At 35.6% G+C, this 19,864-nt stretch overlaps 2 protein-coding genes across 3 annotated transcripts; one reads left to right on the top strand and one right to left on the bottom strand.

Moving 5' to 3' along the window:
* Positions 1–1,667: 1,667 nt before the first annotated feature.
* Positions 1,668–4,802, bottom strand: LOC128246525 (uncharacterized). The gene is made up of 3 exons (XM_052964770.1): positions 4,645–4,802; positions 3,032–3,319; positions 1,668–2,827 (listed from the first exon to the last, which is right to left on the bottom strand). The coding sequence occupies exons 2-3, from the start codon at positions 3,252–3,254 to the stop codon at positions 1,806–1,808; spliced, it is 1,245 nt and encodes a 414-aa protein (XP_052820730.1). The 5' UTR covers positions 3,255–3,319; positions 4,645–4,802; the 3' UTR covers positions 1,668–1,805.
* Positions 4,803–5,157: 355 nt separating this feature from the next.
* Positions 5,158–19,642, top strand: LOC128246533 (methylthioribose kinase-like). Of its 2 annotated transcripts, XM_052964781.1 has the most exons (7): positions 5,158–5,306; positions 8,441–8,581; positions 8,883–9,012; positions 9,401–9,572; positions 16,204–16,604; positions 18,544–18,652; positions 19,147–19,642. In XM_052964781.1, exons 1-7 carry the CDS (start codon positions 5,259–5,261, stop codon positions 19,292–19,294), a joined length of 1,149 nt encoding a protein of 382 aa, XP_052820741.1. In that variant the 5' UTR covers positions 5,158–5,258; the 3' UTR covers positions 19,295–19,642. The 2 variants fall into 2 exon arrangements, with proteins under 2 accessions (XP_052820741.1, XP_052820751.1); XM_052964791.1 differs by lacking the exon at positions 8,441–8,581 and having other exon boundaries at positions 5,176–5,306.
* Positions 19,643–19,864: the final 222 nt, after the last annotated feature.

Genomic DNA, 19,864 nt, shown 5'->3' with positions numbered 1-19,864 from the left:
TGCAAATGCACCAGCAATATTGGTTAGACATAATGGACATTTCGTTGCATTTTTTTTCCCTTTTTTATGAACTGACATTGTTCAAAGGTCAATGTCCCATTCATAACATGCTGTGACAGCTCTTGTTGACTCTTTGTATTGAAATATACCACAGAGCTATGTTCTTAGGAAGTTTGAAAGCAGTTCATATATAAAGTATTGTTGAGGCAAGACATAAGGAATAATACTGTTGTGGTCGGGTGCACAGAGCTTTGAACCTAAAAATACATATAGTCGTTCCAAACGTTTACTATTTCAATAAATGATTTTGGATTTATATCTACTTGGCCACAAATTTCACCAAGATATCTGCTTATATAAACAAACTTTTTATCTTGCCTCAATTGTAAGCTTTTTTTGGTTTTGATCATGTCAGTCAAATGAGTCAACAGGATAATGCATGAAAAAAATGTTGCATCAACCAAAATTGTGAGCCTTTTAACGCAATATAACACAGCTGCATTGTCAGGTTCAAGTAGAGCAGGCTACTCTAGTTTTCAACAGAAAATCTTAAAATGAATTTGTTCTCTGCTGTTTATATGACTGAAAACTACAATTGACTTACAGTATGTCAAATAACCCATCCATACCACAACCTCATTTACTGAAAAATAGTGTTTTGTAGCGGTGTCAATTAATTAGCAAACTGCATCTGCAGTACATAACAAATCATCTTGAAATTAACTCTCCAACTGATTTAAGAAGTGAAGTGCAATTGTGTGCATACACATGAAATTTATGTTAAAACAGTTTGCATCAAGACAGTGGTATCCCAATTCACCAACTACGGTATCTCATTCATACATTTTAACTTTTGGACAGTTTTCAATACAATTCCGTTCAAGATCTATTAAATCCTCTGCTTTTTTCACAGAAAGCATTCATTGATAGTGTGTAATGGATAATAATTGAAACTCCCATAACGGGATTGAATTTTATTGTTCTGGCTCATATCTAGACTTGTTGGATTGCCAGACATATTCACATTTTTTAGACAACACCTAAACATACATCAATCAGGAAACAACCACTAAATCTCCATTTAGTCAGTTTTTAACAAGTGTGTTATTAAGATGCTCACGCATTCACAATGATACGACCTTGTTTATTAACCGGGATGATGCATAAACACACTGGTCATAATTTGCATAAACACACTGGTCCTAAAATTATGTTGAGAAACCTGACGATTTTCTTGGACTGGATCAATACCATCAAATTTATGAAAGTAGTGACACTACACTATATTTTGTGTTGATATTTGACATTGTTCTAGATGTTGAGATGACCAATGTTACCATTGCTCTCAAATAACGATCAAAAAATAATAATCTGTTTTCAAATTTGGGCAAGCATTAATATTTTTACAACCCTCGACTTAATAAAAATAGGACCAAGATTTTAGTATTTCATACCACATTAGATCAATAGTTGACCCAGAAACCACAAGTGTTTTCATACCATTCTGGTACAAAACAAATATCCTCTATTTTGGCAATTAGAGCTCATTCTTCTAGTTTAACTGCTATTTTTACACAACTTGGGTCTATTAATACAATACAAATTATAAAATATTTCTCTACACACAATCTTGGATAGGTGGTCGATATTATGGCAAAACAAGGTAGTTGACCATGGACATTCATTTATTTTACAAATTTTATCAATGAAAATGTACAATGAGTCGCAGTATCAATATCATGATTTTGTACACAAGAAAAAATCACTTGAAGATCAAAAACCTGGGATGAATACGTTCGCAAATTTCAGTATTTAGATTGCTTTTTAGCTTTGTTTATTTCACTCATGAGTTCTTTCATGTATTTTATTTCACGTTGCAAAGATTCTACTTTTTCTCGCATTTCTTTATTTTTGTCAGACAGACGCAATTCCTGTTCCTGAAGTGTTTCTTTCTCTGATCGTTTCTTAACACGATAACGAGTGGCGGCATTCTTGTTTCGCAGTTTTTTTCGCAGTTTTTTATCAGAAATATGATCAAAATCAGCATCATATGGATCTGACCTTGACTTCTTTTTTTTGGATTTAATTTTAGTAAACTCATGGTCATACACTTGACTGCTTTTAACTGAACTAGACCAGCTGCTGTCATCAAGGTAACTGGTGTCAATAGTGCTAATGTCATTGGAGTACTCTGGAGATGAAGGCTCGGAAAATGTTTCTGATTTAGGTGACATTGGTGGGGTTGCTGAGCAGACCTTTGCAGTGTAAGAAACGCCTAAATTTGTCAAAGGTTCAATACTGGCAATTAAGGCACTGTCATATTCAGGTTGAAATTCAGCAACATCACCATTGTCAAAGGATATAACAGGCTGTATTTCAAGCAAATCTTGAAATGAGGTGTGTGATTGATTACCGTCATTTTCATCTTTAATGTCAAAAGAAACATTTTCCTCTATGAATGCAGAGAAGTCAAGATTTGGAACTTCAGCTTCTGGTGATTCAACTGGTTCTAGGAATACTCTTTGTACAGGCATCATGACAGGTTCAACTTTAGCAATTTCTGCTTCACTGCTTTGAACGAGCTTTTGATTATCTGTTAGAAGTGCTTTGAGTAATTCAAATGCAGCAATCTTCATGCCCTCTTTTTTCGGCTCGTCATCATCTTTGTTGGTTGTATAAGAAACTATCCGTGTGGCTGGGGAGACCACTGGTTTGTTGAAACTGGGGAGCTGAACTAATGGTGCTGATGAATGAGTTACTGTAGGGGCATTGCTTGTATCAAGAAGAGATGTTATATCAAGTGTTTCCATCCAGTCATCAAGTAGATCTGAAAGAGAAATCAAACTATAGCTTTGCATTTAAAACCAGCAACACATTTGGTAACATTTAGAAAATGTACAATTTCATATTTATCTTTTAAATACGAACATTTAAGTCACCTTTTGGATCGCACATCGAATAAGACAGAGTAAACCAGTTCAACTGCGCACATGTACCTATAAGAGAGCCGGTATAATCACATTCTACATACCTCCAGGTGTTTCTGGAAGAATGAAATCCTCCAGTGATGCCTGGACAGCCTGCTGGTCAAGCTGATGTGGTTTAAGACCCCCATTTAGGCCGAGATCAAGAATGCCTCCCTCCGTCCCAAGGTCAGCGGCATACACATCTGCCGACAGACCGAACATCTCGTCCAGGGAGCTCTCCGACTGCAGGGAGAACTCCATGCTGCTGTATAGACTCTGACTCGACATAGTCTTCAAATTCTGTATATCCGATGTATGAGGCTATTGCCAGGAACAAGTACACGTTGGGGAACCTGAAATGGAAGTTAATAATGTTGAAACTTACAAACTAATTGGCTTCATGTTCGCTTAGTTAGAGCGTTACTGTTGACACAATTTTGCTAATAGAATCCAACCAACACTAACTACACTTCTGACGAACCGTTTTTATCCAGACGTCATTAAAATAAAGCTTCCCATGGGAGGTATTGCCTACCGCCCCGACCCCCCCCCCCCACTGTAGGGTTCGAACCTAGTCCACCTAAATGGCCGTCAACCAGTCTTTTGACGATTTTTAGACTATGGCAGACTGGTGACGTCCACCATCCCAGCAAAAAGTAGCAAACGGGCCTTGCGCAGAGGATCCTCGCGGCCACAATTTTTAAATTATCTTTGTTATAAATTCAAATTTCTACGAAAATATCATTGCCTACTATCAAACACACATTTATTTATGTCATTATGCCGAAAAAACATGTTCAGATACCATAATGCACTTACATGCATCGATTGTATCCATTAATCTGTAAATCTAGGACAAATCTGACAGGTTGTGTACATGTATGAAACGGGGTAGAGGATTTCGAATATTTTGGTCGTTAATAGGCTCGGTTAAATAACACTATTAAAAATGCAACCATTTCAATGCGCTGAACGCTAACGTGTTTGATGGGTCAAGTTGTGAGAAGTTGATGATGATGATGATGTTCGTGATGATGATGATGATCAGGTATCACCATTTTTGAACACTGTTGCGTTGTTCTGCACAATACATAGAAAAGCGAGGATAACTGTGACTGCGCACAGGGTTAACAATCATTGACGGATGGGTACAAATTTATTCGATAAAAATCAACATGTATAAAAAATGGTGGACTGCTACGCTCATTTCGTGACCCAGAGTATATTTATGTGAAAATAACGACTCTAACGACAAATCCAACCCAGTTAAGATCACTTTCAGGTACATTTCGAACAATTATATCATTATTATTCAACATCGATGCATAATATTACTATATATTCTTTCGCCCAGTGTTAAATGGTAGAGAGTTGTAGCGTTACAGGGATACACATGAAATGTCAAAATAATAAAAAAGTATCGCTGATCGCTCATTATTGTAGCTAGGTTCGAACCCACAACCACCAAGGCGCTCACCAAACCAACCATAATAGGCAGCTGGTACGTAAACAAAAACACACTAAAATACTTGCATGTTATCTAGGACCAGCTCAGATTCAGATAGAATTAAATATGGTAACTAGCATGTGCCACGTCGTCGCTTATCAACAGCATGATTTTAAAACAAATAACTTGACAATACGGTTAGTAAACTTTAAATTAAAAGTCTGTACTTACGCCATGGTGAAAATAAGTGTTGTTTTTAGTGCAAAGCAATGCTTTTGCACGTGTTCTGTTGCCACAATCACGCTGCCATATTTCAGCTTGTTGTCTTCTTCGCATGTATCTTCGTCGCTTGGTCAATGTTGAATGGCGCACGTTCTGCCAAAGCACGTTTTGCTAAAAAGTAGTTTGATATAAATGCGCGTTAGTGGCTTATTTTAAAAGTTGTTGGGAAAATATAAATCCTTTTTACATATTTATCATAGCAAATAATAAAATTTGAGCTCATCACGATTTTTTAATATTTAATGAATGTTGCGCTTGCAGAAGAACAATCGATTTGAAGGAATATTTTTTTGGTCGCGTAGACATATTGAAGTTTTGTGGTTTGAAAATTGCATCAGAAAATTGGCAAATATCCAGAGGTCGACGTAATTACACTTTTGAGCTTTTATTGGCTGACATTGACACACCTCCAGAAAATGAGTGTCTAAATATAGTACCACATGTGCGTCATATGTTTCACGCAGACGCATACAGTTTTGGGAACAACCTCTTCCGGGTGGACCGTTTTGTTGATGAGAATTTGTATTTGCACCGTATAAAATTCACAAAGTTTAAGCCAAATAATGAAAGAAGTCTGGATCAACCGAGTGAAGCACTGCCCCGATATCCCTGTAATGTACAGTTTATTCTATGGATCCAAGATGCTTTAACAAAAAAAAATATGTTCAAAATTACTATATTGATACATGCAATACTTGTTTGTATACAAACATAAAATGATGGAAGTGTTTGGATCCACAAAGTGATGCAGAGTCCTAGTATGGGAACTAGGCATTTCGCACCCTCCTATTTTTGGTCATTTTGTACCCGACCTATAGTCATTTCGTACCCTATTTTTTTATTTTGGTTTTTGTCCTGAAATACGAAGCTTAAATGAATAAAGACATATTGTATTAACTCATATATGAATCTTATATTTAAATAAATTATATTATATTTGATAAACTGTTTGTTATACGAGGTGCAGTCAAAAAGTTCCCGGACTGCCTTTGTACTGTTGTCATTTTTGGGATTTGAAAAAATAAAATTGCATCAAACTAAAGCAGAATTTATATTCTACATGACTGTACATATATTACCTTTTAATCACACATAAAACAATCATTTTTTACATAGCAAATTAACATAACTCACACTGTACGGATCACTTAGTACAGAAATGACGCAATGTTGACGTTCACTAATGAAATTACATCAATGTAGGCGCTTGTATGCTAGTCAATGTGTTCAAAGTATATTGCCCTTGAAATTCAATACATTTTCTGTGCCAATCTACCCACTTTTAAAAATATCTGCGTACCACCCCTTTTCGCAGTTGCTTCATAACCGCCGATCTGACGCCAATTTTCATTTCTTCTGCTGATTCAAATCTGCCACCTCGTAAGTCGGCCTTTAATCTTGGAAATACACAGTAGTCCAAAGGCGCTAGGTCGACACTATAAGTCCGATAATGCAGTCTCTCATACCCCCAAAAATCTATTGTTAGTAATGAGTCTTCAGCCAGAAGTGCAGGAGCATTGTCTTGATGAAAGATCTAATTTCGCAGTCCAGGCGTTTCCTTCCCATGAGTTCGTAAGATGTCTCTACACGTCTTAAATGTCACAAACATATGTTAACTCAATGTGAACCGAATTCATATCATAAGAAATGCCTGGAATAAATAATAAATAAATAATTGTCAAGATGATGTGTATATTCCCATGGCTAAATCCGACACATCAGCTATTACATTGATCGATTTCCGCCGATCTACGAAAATGACACGTTGCATTTTGTCAAACTGCCACTATCCTGTTCCATTATTGTCAGTTATGTCGTCACGACCGTCCCATAAATGCTTGTGCCAATCCAATACCAGTGTCCGGGAACATTTACGTAAACCATCTACCAGATTTATAAATTTCCATGCGTCCATTGGTGTCATTCCCACCCTCGCAAAGTAGTTAATGACTGTTCGTTGCTCCGTTCGCTCGGATGACGTTGACGTTTCCACACCGGCGATATCTTTCATGGCTTCAGACAATGCATACTTATTCAATAATTTGTAAGCGATGATGTTTGTTTTGGACGTGTGCTTAGAAAAGACGTTAGTGAGACGTCATGTAAATTTACATGATGAAACGGCACCAAAATATTGCATTTCTAATGTTAATAACAGTGAAAACAATTTCGTAATCGGTGATAATTCAAACTGATCCGTAGCATAGGTTATATACTACAATGAACATATTTTTCTATCAAAATATGGATGCTATGTAATTAATTCTGCTTGCAAAATGTAAAAATGTTGTTAGGATATATGTGTGACAAGTAGCGTCATAGTCAGACGTCAAAAGTGTGCAAAATATAACCAGTCCGGGAACTTTTTGACTGCACCTCGTAATTGTCACTTTAAAAAGTAAAATTGTTACCTCAGAAGTATCGAAGAAAATTAAACAAGTGACACCACTTACCAGGAATACACAAAGAACTTCACACGTCTTGATAATTTAAAACCTGTCCAAATTAAAGTTGTTTAGCAACTCAATTAGCAGCTCATTAAAGCATCTATTATCAAAATCAGAAGTGTTAAGACTCGTACCAGATTAATATTTTTTCATATATATGTTAACTAATTGAGTCTATATTGAATTATTCACTCCATTATTGTTTTTCATATGAAAAAAATATAAATAAAATATAGAGTACAAAATGACTATAGGTTGGGTACGAAATGACCAATAATCTGAGGGTACGAAATGGTCAGGGTACAAAATGACTATAAATCCCTGGTATTCCTGTAATGAACAGTATATCACAAGCTTATATTTTTAACTCTGACACTAATGTCAATGCAAAAAGCATTGGCCTAATATTGCATTCCATTTTCCAAGATGCTTTAACAACATATGCATGTATACTATATATAATAATAGTTATTATATGCTAGATTGTTGGAAGGAGTGACCCCTTTAATAAATCTGAACAAAAAAATAGATAATTTCAGGTTAAATGTCACTTAATGTATTTCAGGTATACACAAATGTTGCTTTTTGCATATGGTCATGCAAATACATACAGTTTAGTTTGACAGTATTGATGTGTACAATTATTGAGTCTTGTTTTAAAGATGCACTCTCACAGATTGAACATTTTGACAACTTTTTTAATTTTTGTCTTGGAACGAGCAAATTTTTGCGAAAATCCATGGAAACCAGTTATATAAGACTGCTGACAAAAATTAGATTGCAGATTTTTAAATTTAAGTTCAAAAATTGATGTTTTATGCATTTTTCTTAAACTGCTAGTAACAGTTTAAGGCATAAAACATTTTCGAACGGAAATATGAAAATCTATGATCTGATTTTTTGTCAGTAATCATATATCGTTGGTTTGCAGATATTTACGCAAAAATTTGCTCTTTCCAAGACAAAAAAAAAAAGTGTAAAAATGGTATATCTGTGAGAGTGCAGCTTTAGTCATTGAATATCAATCTGCAATAAAATCATTGTAACTATCAGTATACTTCTGGAAAAGAAGATCTTTCTTTTCTATTTCTGATTGATGAGCATAATTTCTAAAAGGGTTTCAAAATTGAAGACTGTAAGAGGAGATGCATTATTTAGATACTTTACTATATACACCATATGTTGGAAAACTTCACTGTATTATGGCAAAACTTTATAGTGATTACAGTTTGTGTTGGTATGACTGTCCTAGGTTAATGTGAAATGCTTTTCAGTTTTTACATACATCTGTTTTTCAGGGATTTTGTGATGAAGATGAAGTTTTTGTTGACAAGATTGGTGATGGAAATTTGAATGATGTTGCCCGCCTCTTCACAAAAAATGTCAAGGGGGAGAAAAAGAGCAGCATCATTGTCAAACATTCCTTGCCATATGTCAAAGTAGGCATCTGTTCATTCTTTTTGATAGTGAAGACTTAGGCCATAAGAAAAGATTATAAGATGTGAACTGCCTGAACATTGGCTCAAAATTCTGATGTAGAAATTGAAATTAAAAGATCTGATAAAAGATATTTATTTGTAATTTTTCAGCCTTTGTTTTAAGGAATATCAGTGGTAGTTAAAAACATCCATGTTTCATGCAGTATTGATGAAAGAGAAGAACCTTAATTAAACCATCGATGGGCAATTTCTGGTGCCTATTTATAGGTATAAACATGCAGCTGTTCATGTGTGTTTGCAGTGCCTTGGTCCTGACTTCCCTTGCACAGAGGAGCGGACCAGGATCGAGTTCTGTACCCTTGAGAAGTTCCACTCGCTCTCTCCAGGCTCTGTGCCCCGTCCATACATTTATGACCAAACACTCCATTCCTGTAAGTAGCATCAATAACAACTACTAACCAGTCAGAAATCTAATCTAACTCTCCATGTTAACCATCATATGTTTTATTGCTTATATATATATCTATTAAAATATTATATTTTTTAGGAGCAAAGTTGATCATATACATGTTATAATAAAAACAAACTGATTTATACTTTTTAAACTTATAAAATGGAATTGATTGGAAGGAATTGCTTTTAGTTAAAAAGGACTGTTGGACAAGTAATTTTTTTTTAAATTTTCTTAAATATATAAATTGAAAAAACCCAAAGAATATTACTCAAGATATTGATTTACAGTACTACAAAATAATTATCAAAATGATAAAATGCTCAAATCTATGAATACTTTTATCATCTACATCTACAAAACTTAAGTGTTTATGGAAGACCTCTACGGGTACCGTGTAATGAGGGAAGAGCTGATTGCTGGTCGTTGTCCAGCCAACATCGTAGAAAGTGTTGCCCAGCATTTGGCTCAGGTCCATACACAAACACATGTAGCGAACATCGGGCCAGACAACATGGCGCTGCTTGTCAAACAGTTTAAGTTTGTATTTTCTTTGATATCATAATTAGGTTCTTAAAATGTGGACAATTGAAAATATTGTAAATAATAGTAACATTTATTTATTTATAGCAAGTTTTAATTTAGCCATTTGCGGATCAACTTTTAAACTTGTAGTCATTGCACAGCTTTGAATGTATAGGAGGGATTTTCATCATCATCATCATCATCATCATCATCATCATCATCATCATCATCATCATCATCACCGCCACCACCACCACCGTGGTACCACCACCACCACCACCACTGGCACCACCACCACCTTCACCACTGCAGAAATGCAGCTTTCTAAAATAAGATATATTATATATTAAACAACCAATTAAAACAACAACTGTATATATATATCAATAATAATAACTTAATTAATCCAAGATATGTGCTGATTTGCTAACTTAATACATTAATGTCTTTGTTTTTAATTACTCAGTTTGGGCTTCATATCTAGTCTACATCAGCTTGTAAACTGCACTCTAATTTCCATGTTTATTGTTATGAAATTGACATTTTTGTTTAAGAAATAAACTGATTCTATTGTAAATGCAGCTCTCTACATGTATGTGTTGGCCTAGAAGTAGAATAATTAACACAGTTACCAATGTAAAGTGAAATGTGATAACATTCAATTGTGTTCCTACTATAAAAGAAAAGGATGAATGTTTACATCCTTAATGCTTGAAGGCATTTCAACAGTTTAATATTTTGTAATTTATATCCTGAGTTGCATGTATGTATATTGTAGGCCCTTATTTGCCCCAAAATCTTCTAACATTCATCATGTTTGTCATATACAAAAGTAAAGTATTTCAATCACAGATCACAGTCACTACGGTACTTGTTTTGATTTATTAACATAGATTTTTGAAAGGAAAAGGTTTCAAAATATATTTTTCATTAAATCTTTTGACAGCAAAACTTGTGTCATTTAAACACATTGTTATACCGGTAATAATGGGTTTGTCCACAAAAAGATTTTTATTGAAAATTTAGATCCTATATCCATTATTAACCTAGTGTAAATGTAATGGATAAATGAATATTTAGGGCTTATCAGTGAATCTTTTTCAGCATATTAGCTGATAAAAATCCATTTTACTCTAAAAATGAAACATGGTCATATTCTCATATATCACTTTGTGGTATTGTACAATATCATACACTATCTAATCAGAGGTACAAGCCATCTATAGATAAATTATAAATTATATGGACTTTTTCTGTAACATAAACTAGAACATGTCATTTCTTTAAATAATATTCTTTAATGAATACTTTTATGAACACTTATGTATTTTGAAATACTAAAAGCTTTTATTGAATGATTCAACATCTGCATTTGCAAAATATAGATAAATAATATTAACTTTTCAAAAATATTTGCTAGTGAGGTTAACATTTGTAATGTTGTTGGTACATGTAGATGTTGGCAACTTGTCAAGTATGGATACAATTGCTATATTGATTGTAGATAAACAAAATAAAGAATGACGTATACTAAGTGTAGTATGAATTCTTAAAATAGTCATGGGTTTTTAAACATATATCATGAACTGTTTATTTTCTTACTTAGAGATAATGGCAAAGCGTTTATTAGGACATGTCAGTTCAATTTGTTCTATAAACAGTAACTGCAGATCTGAACCATACATCTGTTATGCATGTTTTGTAACATTTGTTTCATACCTATGATTTGTGTTTAACACAAAATTAAATATAATTGCTATTACAAGTCAAGTCAAGTTTTATTTGTAAAGAAAAGCCTCTGGCCCATAATACAACATAAACAATACAAAACATAAAGTTAATAGAGTTCTGTTTTTTTTATTGACAGTCATTATTCTTTATCGTTTTGTTCTAGTATTACATTTACAAAGAATGCTATATTTTTTATTCTGTCTTTGTTTAGACTTTAGTGAAGTTTTGGAAGTCTTGCCATCAGATAAAAAATTGCCTTTCTTGTCTGAATTTGTTACATTGAAAGAATACATTAAATTCATCTTCTACACAATCATCTAATATCAAAATTAATTAAGCAATATTCACACACTCGCTTTTCCCTTGTGATACCTAAATGTTGACCTGAGTCTCAATAAACAATACATGGCTAGAACATCGAAATCTCGCTAACAAATTCTTCACATAAAATGGTAAATTAATACATAGTTATTTTTATGCCCCCCGAATGTGGGCATATTAAAATCGCACCGTCGGTCCATCCGTCCGTGTGTCTGGCTCAATAACTCGTGTCCGGGCTGTAACTTTCCCTTGTATGGACAGATTTTACCAAGATGACGTGTCACGTGCAAGACCCAAGTCCCTACCTCTAAGGTCAAGGTCACACTTAGTCTTTATTCACAATGGAGTGCTGCATATAGGACAAAGAGTATAGGTTGTCGTGTCCGGGCTGTAACTTTCCCTTGTATTGACAGATTTTAAAATAACTTGCCACATGTGTTCCACATACCAAGACGACGTGTCGTGTGCAAAACCCGTGTCCCTACCTCTAAGGTCAAGGTCACACTTAGTGTTTATTCACAATGGAGTGCTGCATATTAGGACATAGAGTATAGGTTGTCGTGACCGGGCTGTAACTTTCCCTTGTATGGACAGATTTTAAAATAACTTGCCACATGTGTTCCCCATACCAAGATGACGTGTCACGTGCAAGACCCGTGTCCCTATCTCAAAGATCAAGGTCACACTTAGTGTTTATTCACAATGGAGTGCTGCATATAGGACATAGAGTATAGGTTGTCGTGTCCGGGCTGTAACTTTCCCTTGTATGGACAGATTTTAAAATAACTTGCCACATGTGAACCACATACCAAGACAACGTGTCGCATGCAAGACCCGTGCCCCTACCTCAAACGTCAAGGTCACACTTAATGTTTATTCACAATGGAGTGCTGCATATAGGACATAGAGTATAGGTTGTTGTGTCCGGGCTGTAACTTTCCAATGTATGGACAGATTTTAAAATAACTTGCCACATGTGTTCCACATACCAAAACAACGTGTCGCGTGAACGACCCGTGTCCCTACCTCTAAGGTCATGGTCACACTTAGTGTTTATTCACAATGGAGTGCTGCATATTAGGACATAGAGTATAGGTTGTCGTGACCGGGCTGTAACTTTCCCTTGTATGGACAGATTTTAAAATAACTTGCCACATGTGTTCCCCATACCAAGATGACGTGTCACGTGCAAGACCCGTGTCCCTACCTCTAAGGTCAAGGTCACACTTAGGTGTTTATTCACAACAGAGTGCTGCATATAAGGACATAGAGTATAGGTTGTCGTGTCCGGGCTGTAACTTTCCCTTGTATGGACAGATTTTAAAATAACTTGCCACATGTGTTCCACATACCAAGACGACGTGTCGCATGACAGACCCGTGTCCCTATCTCAAAGGTCAAGGTCACACTTGGGTGTTTATTCACAATGGAATGCTGCATATATAAGGACATAACAGTGTCGGTTTTCAACTATGGGTGGTATTTTTTATGTTTAGTGGCAATTTAAAATAACTTGCCATATGTATTTGACATGTAAAGGCAAGATCAACTTCTCATGTACTGACCTTGTTCATAGGTCAATGTCACAATCGGGGGCATTCGTCACATACTGTGACAGCTCTTGTTTTTGGTCTAACAAAGTTTTAAAATGCTTATATGTGTCACATCATGTAGAGTCACTGACATTTTCGAACCAGTTTTGTTTTTTACAATCGACTAACCTTTGTTTAAATGATATTAAAAAATCGCAAACATTTCCAACTTTCTGACTTAGCCAAACAAGACCAAAACCATATTTGTATAATAAATTCTTTGCAGATGTTACCCAATGTTTCCTTTCAATGTCATTATGTGGTTTAAGCATTAAATGGCACTTTCTTGGATAATGTTCATTAGACATATATAGTAGTTAGCATTTAATACATTTTACATGATAATCAATACATAAAGAAAACCTTCCCATTCCTCCAATTATATTTCATTATCTTATCTCAAACTGACATTGTGATTCCAATTGCCCTAATACTGACATGGTGATTCCAATTGCCCTAATACTGACATGGTGATTCCAATTGCCCTAATACTGACATGGTGATTCCAATTGCCCTAATACTGACATGGTGACTCCAATTGCCCTAATACTGACATGGTGATTCCAATTGCCCTAATACTGACATGGTGACTCCAATTGCCCTAATACTGACATGGTGATTCCAATTGCCCTAATACTGACATGGTGATTCCAATTGCCCTAATACTGACATGGTGACTCCAATTGCCCTAATACTGACATGGTGACTCCAATTGCCCTAATACTGACATGGTGATTCCAATTGCCCTAATACTGACATGGTGATTCCAATTGCCCTAATACTGACATGGTGATTCCAATTGCCCTAATACTGACATTGTGATTCCAATTACCCTAATACTGACATGGTGACTCCAATTGCCCTAATACTGACATGGTGATTCCAATTACCCTAATACTGACATGGTGATTCCAATTGCCCTAATACTGACATGGTGATTCCAATTACCCTAATACTGACATGATGATTCAAATTGCCCTAATACTGACATGGTGATTCCAATTGCCCTAATACTGACATGGTGATTCCAATTGCCCTAATAGTGACATGGTGATTCCAATTGCCCTAATACTGACATGGGGATTCCAATTGCCCTAATACTAACATGGGGATTCCAGTTGCCTTTATACTGACATGGGGATTCCAATTGCCCTTATACTGACATGGTGATTCCAATTGCCTGTATACTGACATGGTGATTCCAATTGCCCTAATACTGACATGGTGATTCCAATTGCCTTTATACGGACATTGTGATTCCAACTGCCCTAATACTGACATGGGGATTCCAATTGCCCTTATACTGACTTGGTGATTCCAATTGCCCTTATACTGACATGGTGATTCTACTTGCCCTTATACTGACTTGGTGATTCCAATTGCCCTTATGGTGATTCTACTTGCCCTTATATTGACTTGGTGATTCCAAATACCCTTATACTGACATGGTGATTCCAATTGCCCTTATACTGACTTGATGATTCCAATTGCCCTAATACTAACATGGTGTTTCCAAATGCCCTTATACTGACATGGTGATTCCAATTGCCTTTATACTGACTTGGTGATTCCAATTGCCCTAATACTGACATGGTGTTTCCGAATGCCCTTATACTGACATTGTGTTTCCATTTGCCCTAATACTGACATGGTGATTCCAATTGCTCTTTTACTGAAATGGTGATTCCAATTACTCTTATACTAAAATGGCGATTCCAATTGCCCTAATACTGACATGGTGATTCCAATTGCCCCAATACTGATTTGTTGATTCCTATTGTCCTAATAATGACATGATAATTCCAATTGCCCTAATACTGACATGGTGTTTCCAAATGCCCTTATACTGACATTGTGTTACCAAATGCCCTTATACTGACATTGTGTTACCAAATGCCCTAATACTGACATGGTGTTACCAAATGCCCTTATACTGACATTGTGTTACCAAATGCCCTTATACTGACATTGTGTTACCAAATGCCCTTATACTGACATTGTGTTACCAAATGCCCTTATACTGACATTGTGTTACCAAATGCCCTTATACTGACATTGTGTTACCAAATGCCCTTATACTGACATTGTGTTACCAAATGCCCTTATACTGACATGGTGTTTCCAAATGCCCTTATACTGACATGGTGTTTCCAATTGCCCTTATACTGACATTGTGTTACCAAATGCCCTAATACTGACATGGTGTTTCCAAATGCCCTTATACTGACATTGTGTTACCAAATGCCCTAATACTGACGTGGTGATTTCCACTGCTCTTATACTGAAATGGTGATTCCAATTGCATTATTACTGACATGGTGTTTCCAAATGCCTTTATACTGATCTTGTGAGTCCAATTGCCCTAATACTGACATGGCAATTTCAATTGCTCTTATACTGAATTTGTGATTCCAATTGCTTTTATACTAAAATGGTGATTCCAATTGCTCTTATACTGAAATGGTGATTCCAGTTGCCCTAATACTGACATGGTGATTCAAATTGCCCTATTACTGATTTGTTGATTCCTATTGTCCTAATAATGACATGGCGATTCCAATTGCCCTAATACTGACATGGTGATTCCAATTGCCCCAATACTGATTTGTTGATTCCTCTTGTCCTAAAAATGACATGATAATTCCAATTGCCCTAATACTAACATGATAATTCTAATTGCCCTAATACTGACATGGTGATTCTAATTGCCCTGATACTGACATGGTGATTCCAATTGCTCTAATAAGGACATGGTAATTCCAATAGCTCTTATACTGAAATGGTGATTCCAACTGCTCTTATACTGACAAGGTGATTCCAATTGCTCTTATGCTGACATGGTGATTTCAATTGCTCTTTTATAAATATTCAACTGGTCGTGATAATGTTTTCATAATGATAATAAATAATAGTAATGTATTTTATATGTGTAAATAATACAGTAATGAATATTTGCCTTTTTGCTTTCCCTTATTTGACATTTACTTTGTGTTGCACTGCAGAAATAGGGAGATGGTACAGTTGACAGAAAACTATGTGTTTACATTCCCGTTTAAACCTGACGGCCTTCACAACAGCTGCTCGGATCAGGTGGCAGCTAAATTACACACAATATACGAGGACCAACAGGTGCTAGACACAGCTGCACGCATGCTTAAGCTGTTTCTTGAGAAGAAAGAATGTCTGTTGCATGGTGACCTTCACACCGGCTCAATCCTTGTGAACGATACAGACTCGCGCATGTTTGATGTGGAATTTGTTCATGTGGGGCCAGCGGCCTTTGATGTGGGAATGCTGCTTGCCAATTTTATATTTGTATACTATCGACATATGTCTATCGAGGAAAATAATGATGAGCACAGAGCTTTCGCCTACCAGATGGTTGATGTCTGCAAACTACTAGGTACATAATCAGTTAGATGGTACTGTTGTTAGGTTTTTAACAAAATCAAATGGCTTTTTTAACTTATGTCCACTGTATTAGAATTTTTGTTTCATGCCTAACTTTATAGAAGTCATTTAACAAAAACAAATTGTTTTGCATCTTGATAGCAGTCATTACAGGGGTTGGTTCCCAGTATTGAATCTAAGTTGCTAGACATGTAGACCTATAATCCATTATCATTTTATATCTATCAGTATAAAATACAAGTTTCCTTGATACGAGAGCAACATACAATCTTTAACTTAATGCCAACACTGATTTTTAGCTCTATTGGCCAAAGGCCAGAAGAGCTTATGCGATGGTAATGTGTACATAGTATGTGCATCCGTGCGTCCGTGCGTCTGTAAACAATTGCTTGTGAACACGATATAGTCTTCAGTTTTGATTGTATCTCGATGAAACTTGTACAGTATCTAGATATCCATTAGAGCTCAGTTCCTTTCGAAAACCAGCCAGATCCGCCCATGCATGCCTAGATTATGGCCCTTGATAGTATAAAAAACAGCTATTGTGTAAACAATTGGTTGTGAACACGATACAGTCTTCAGTTTTGATTATACCTCGATGAAACTTGTACAGTATCTAGATATCCATTAAAGCTTGGTTCCTTTCGAAAACCAGCAAGATCCGCCCATGAATGCCTAGATTATGAGCCATGAAAGTTTTAAAGTAAGGTTTTCTATTTTTAGCCAGGTCTGCATGAGCGAATTCTATTTTTAGCCAAGTTTACATGTATATGTTAATTCAAGTCTAGAGTTAAGGGAGACAATTTGCAAGTCTAGGATTTTGAGAGACAATTTGCTTTTTGCTTCTGCAGTTGATTTTGTGAATTACTCTGCCTTGTTCTTGTTGAAAGCCCAAAGGCCATTTTTTAGCTTTAAGTTCTGTAGTTTGCGCATTCATCTTAACAAAATTGGTTGTGAATGTTTAAGTTATGCACCTGGTGTCATTACTGGCCACACCCAGGGTTCACAGGTTTGGTAAACATAAATCTGGAAAGGTTTGAAAATCTTTTTGTGTGTTCGTGCATCCATCTCAGCACAATTGATTGGGAATGTTTGTTCAAATTGATCAATGTTGTCCTAGGATGCCCTTGACTTTGACCTTTTGACCAACTTTTTTTAACTTTTAAAACTACAGAAAATTTTACTATGAGTACAGTTTTGAAAGCATTTTTTTGTCAGATGACTTTTACTTGGCACATATTAAAATAGTTCATGCAACTAATCTGCTTACAATACTTTCTGGGCTCAGATGTTGAACGTGCTACGTTTTCAGGTAACCCAAACACAAAACATAAACTATATGTCTGTTGCCTTTTACCCACATGCTCTGGATTGATATGACCACAAAAGCCATGCCAGTAGAGCATAGGCCCTTTTGGGCCTCTTGTTTTTTTTATCATTGAATAAACTTTGTGTTCTTTAAGAGGAGTTCACAGGTATGTGTCTGCAAACGTTATGTATCTTGAAGCAGTTACAATAGTAATGAAGTTGTTCTGTCATTTGTTAACTGATCTGTTTTTCAAAGCAAAGAAGTCAAAGTATTATGAGAGCCATTGTGGGAAAGTTTTAACCTTTTAAAAAACATTTAAGATAGTTAAATATAACCTATATTAAGTTGATATACATGTTCCCAGCAGCAATATACACATGTAAAACACCAAGGCCCATACATCTGGGTTTAATAATTATTGAATTATGCATCTAGTTTGACTGAAAAAATAATAACAGATGAGCATTAGCCTTTTCTCCAAGGCGCTCTTGTTAAAGTAGTTCAAGTTACATGAACAATGCTTCTTGTATGTTTTTTGACATCATTTTAGCTATATAGAGATATATTTGATAAATATAGGACATTGTACATCGCCATGATTTCCGAGTGTGGTTTGTTTCAGTGAGTACATACATGAGTCACATGACGGCTTGTGTTGAGAACCGTGAGGAATATGAAGCCAACCTTGTGTCAGAGATGGCTGGCTTTGCAGGCTGCGAGATTGTCCGAAGGTAGGAGGAATATGGCATGGTAGATATATTGTAGTTGAAATAATAGGGTTATTAGTACTGCGTTTTGATCCGGGAGGTTGTATTTGACTCAAGTGGTTTTTGCATATTCAGATTTCACGAGGCGCAAGCACAATCTTTCAAAGATTTCAACTCTCTTACTTGACCAATTTCCATGTATGATAATGTCTTCAACATGTTAGATATCCAGCCTTATTGCTTCAGTATACTTACAATAATTGCCCTTTGTCAAAATTTCACCTCTTATACTTGACCATTTTTCATGATCCAAGCTGTACAAAACTTGGTCTCAATGTTATATTTCAAGAAAGTTTAAGCAGTCTCATCTGTTCAGCAACTCCTCATTTATGTCATTGAAATAATGAGAGTTTAACCAAATTAACTGTGTCCACTCTTAATTGACCATTGCTTATCAGGGATTTACCCATCTTTGTCACAATGTTCATGAGAAGAAATAAACAATATTTCTTTTACAGGTTGGTAGGAGCAGCTCACAACGCTGACCTGGAGGGGATGCCAGGGGCAGAATCTGACTGTTTGAGTGCAGGTGTGCGGCTTCTCCAGGCTGCCCACAGGATACACGACGCTGATAGGCTTATGGTTATAGCCCTTATGCTGGCATAGGGACAAATCTTTGTGATATTAAAGCTGTTTCATATGTGCTTTCAATGATGAAACTATTCCTTTAGGGGTGTGATTCATGAAACTGTTCTTCAAAGCTGTGTTCCAGAATATAGACAGATTATACTGAATTTATGATAAGGTGTTTATAATTGTGATTTTGTGATATTTTTATTCTCTTTACATCACTTATTTATATTTTCTAATTATGGATTTATACCATCGATTATTTAAAATATATATTCTTATTTAATAATGACTTCATTGTGTTGTTCGCACTGTTCAGGGAAATATGTTGTGACTTATGTAATTGCAGGTAAGTGTACGTGTTTATAAATTGTTAACAGAAAAGAGTCCTTTAACAGAAAAGATAATAAATTAGAAGAACACATACAATTTTGACACTCAAGAATTTAATTGTAGGTAATGGCTGAAACTAGAAAACATGACACATTTGATTTGTATGTTTTTATTCATGCTTAATCATAATATTACAAAAATAATCAGTAAAATGTGTGTAAATTGTAAAAAGAATTCAATAACTATCATTATTATTATATGGAAACAAGGTGC

This window comes from Mya arenaria, chromosome 2 (genome assembly GCF_026914265.1).
Source record: "Mya arenaria isolate MELC-2E11 chromosome 2, ASM2691426v1".
Lineage (NCBI taxonomy): Eukaryota > Metazoa > Mollusca > Bivalvia > Myida > Myidae > Mya > Mya arenaria.
This window is presented reverse-complemented; position numbering and strand designations above follow the sequence as displayed.

Bases quoted from the DNA above. Each gene is read 5' to 3' on its own strand.
- LOC128246525 (XM_052964770.1), bottom strand. From the start codon at position 3,254: ATGTCGAGTCAGAGTCTATACAGCAGCATGGAGTTCTCCCTGCAGTCG. The intron at 2,828-3,031 runs GTATGTAGAATG...TTTCTCTTTCAG, and splicing joins TCTTCCAGAAACACCTGGAG to ATCTACTTGATGACTGGATG.
- LOC128246533 (XM_052964781.1), top strand. From the start codon at position 5,259: ATGAAAGAAGTCTGGATCAACCGAGTGAAGCACTGCCCCGATATCCCT. The intron at 8,582-8,882 runs GTAGGCATCTGT...GTGTGTTTGCAG, and splicing joins ATTCCTTGCCATATGTCAAA to TGCCTTGGTCCTGACTTCCC. The intron at 16,605-18,543 runs GTACATAATCAG...GGTTTGTTTCAG, and splicing joins TGATGTCTGCAAACTACTAG to TGAGTACATACATGAGTCAC.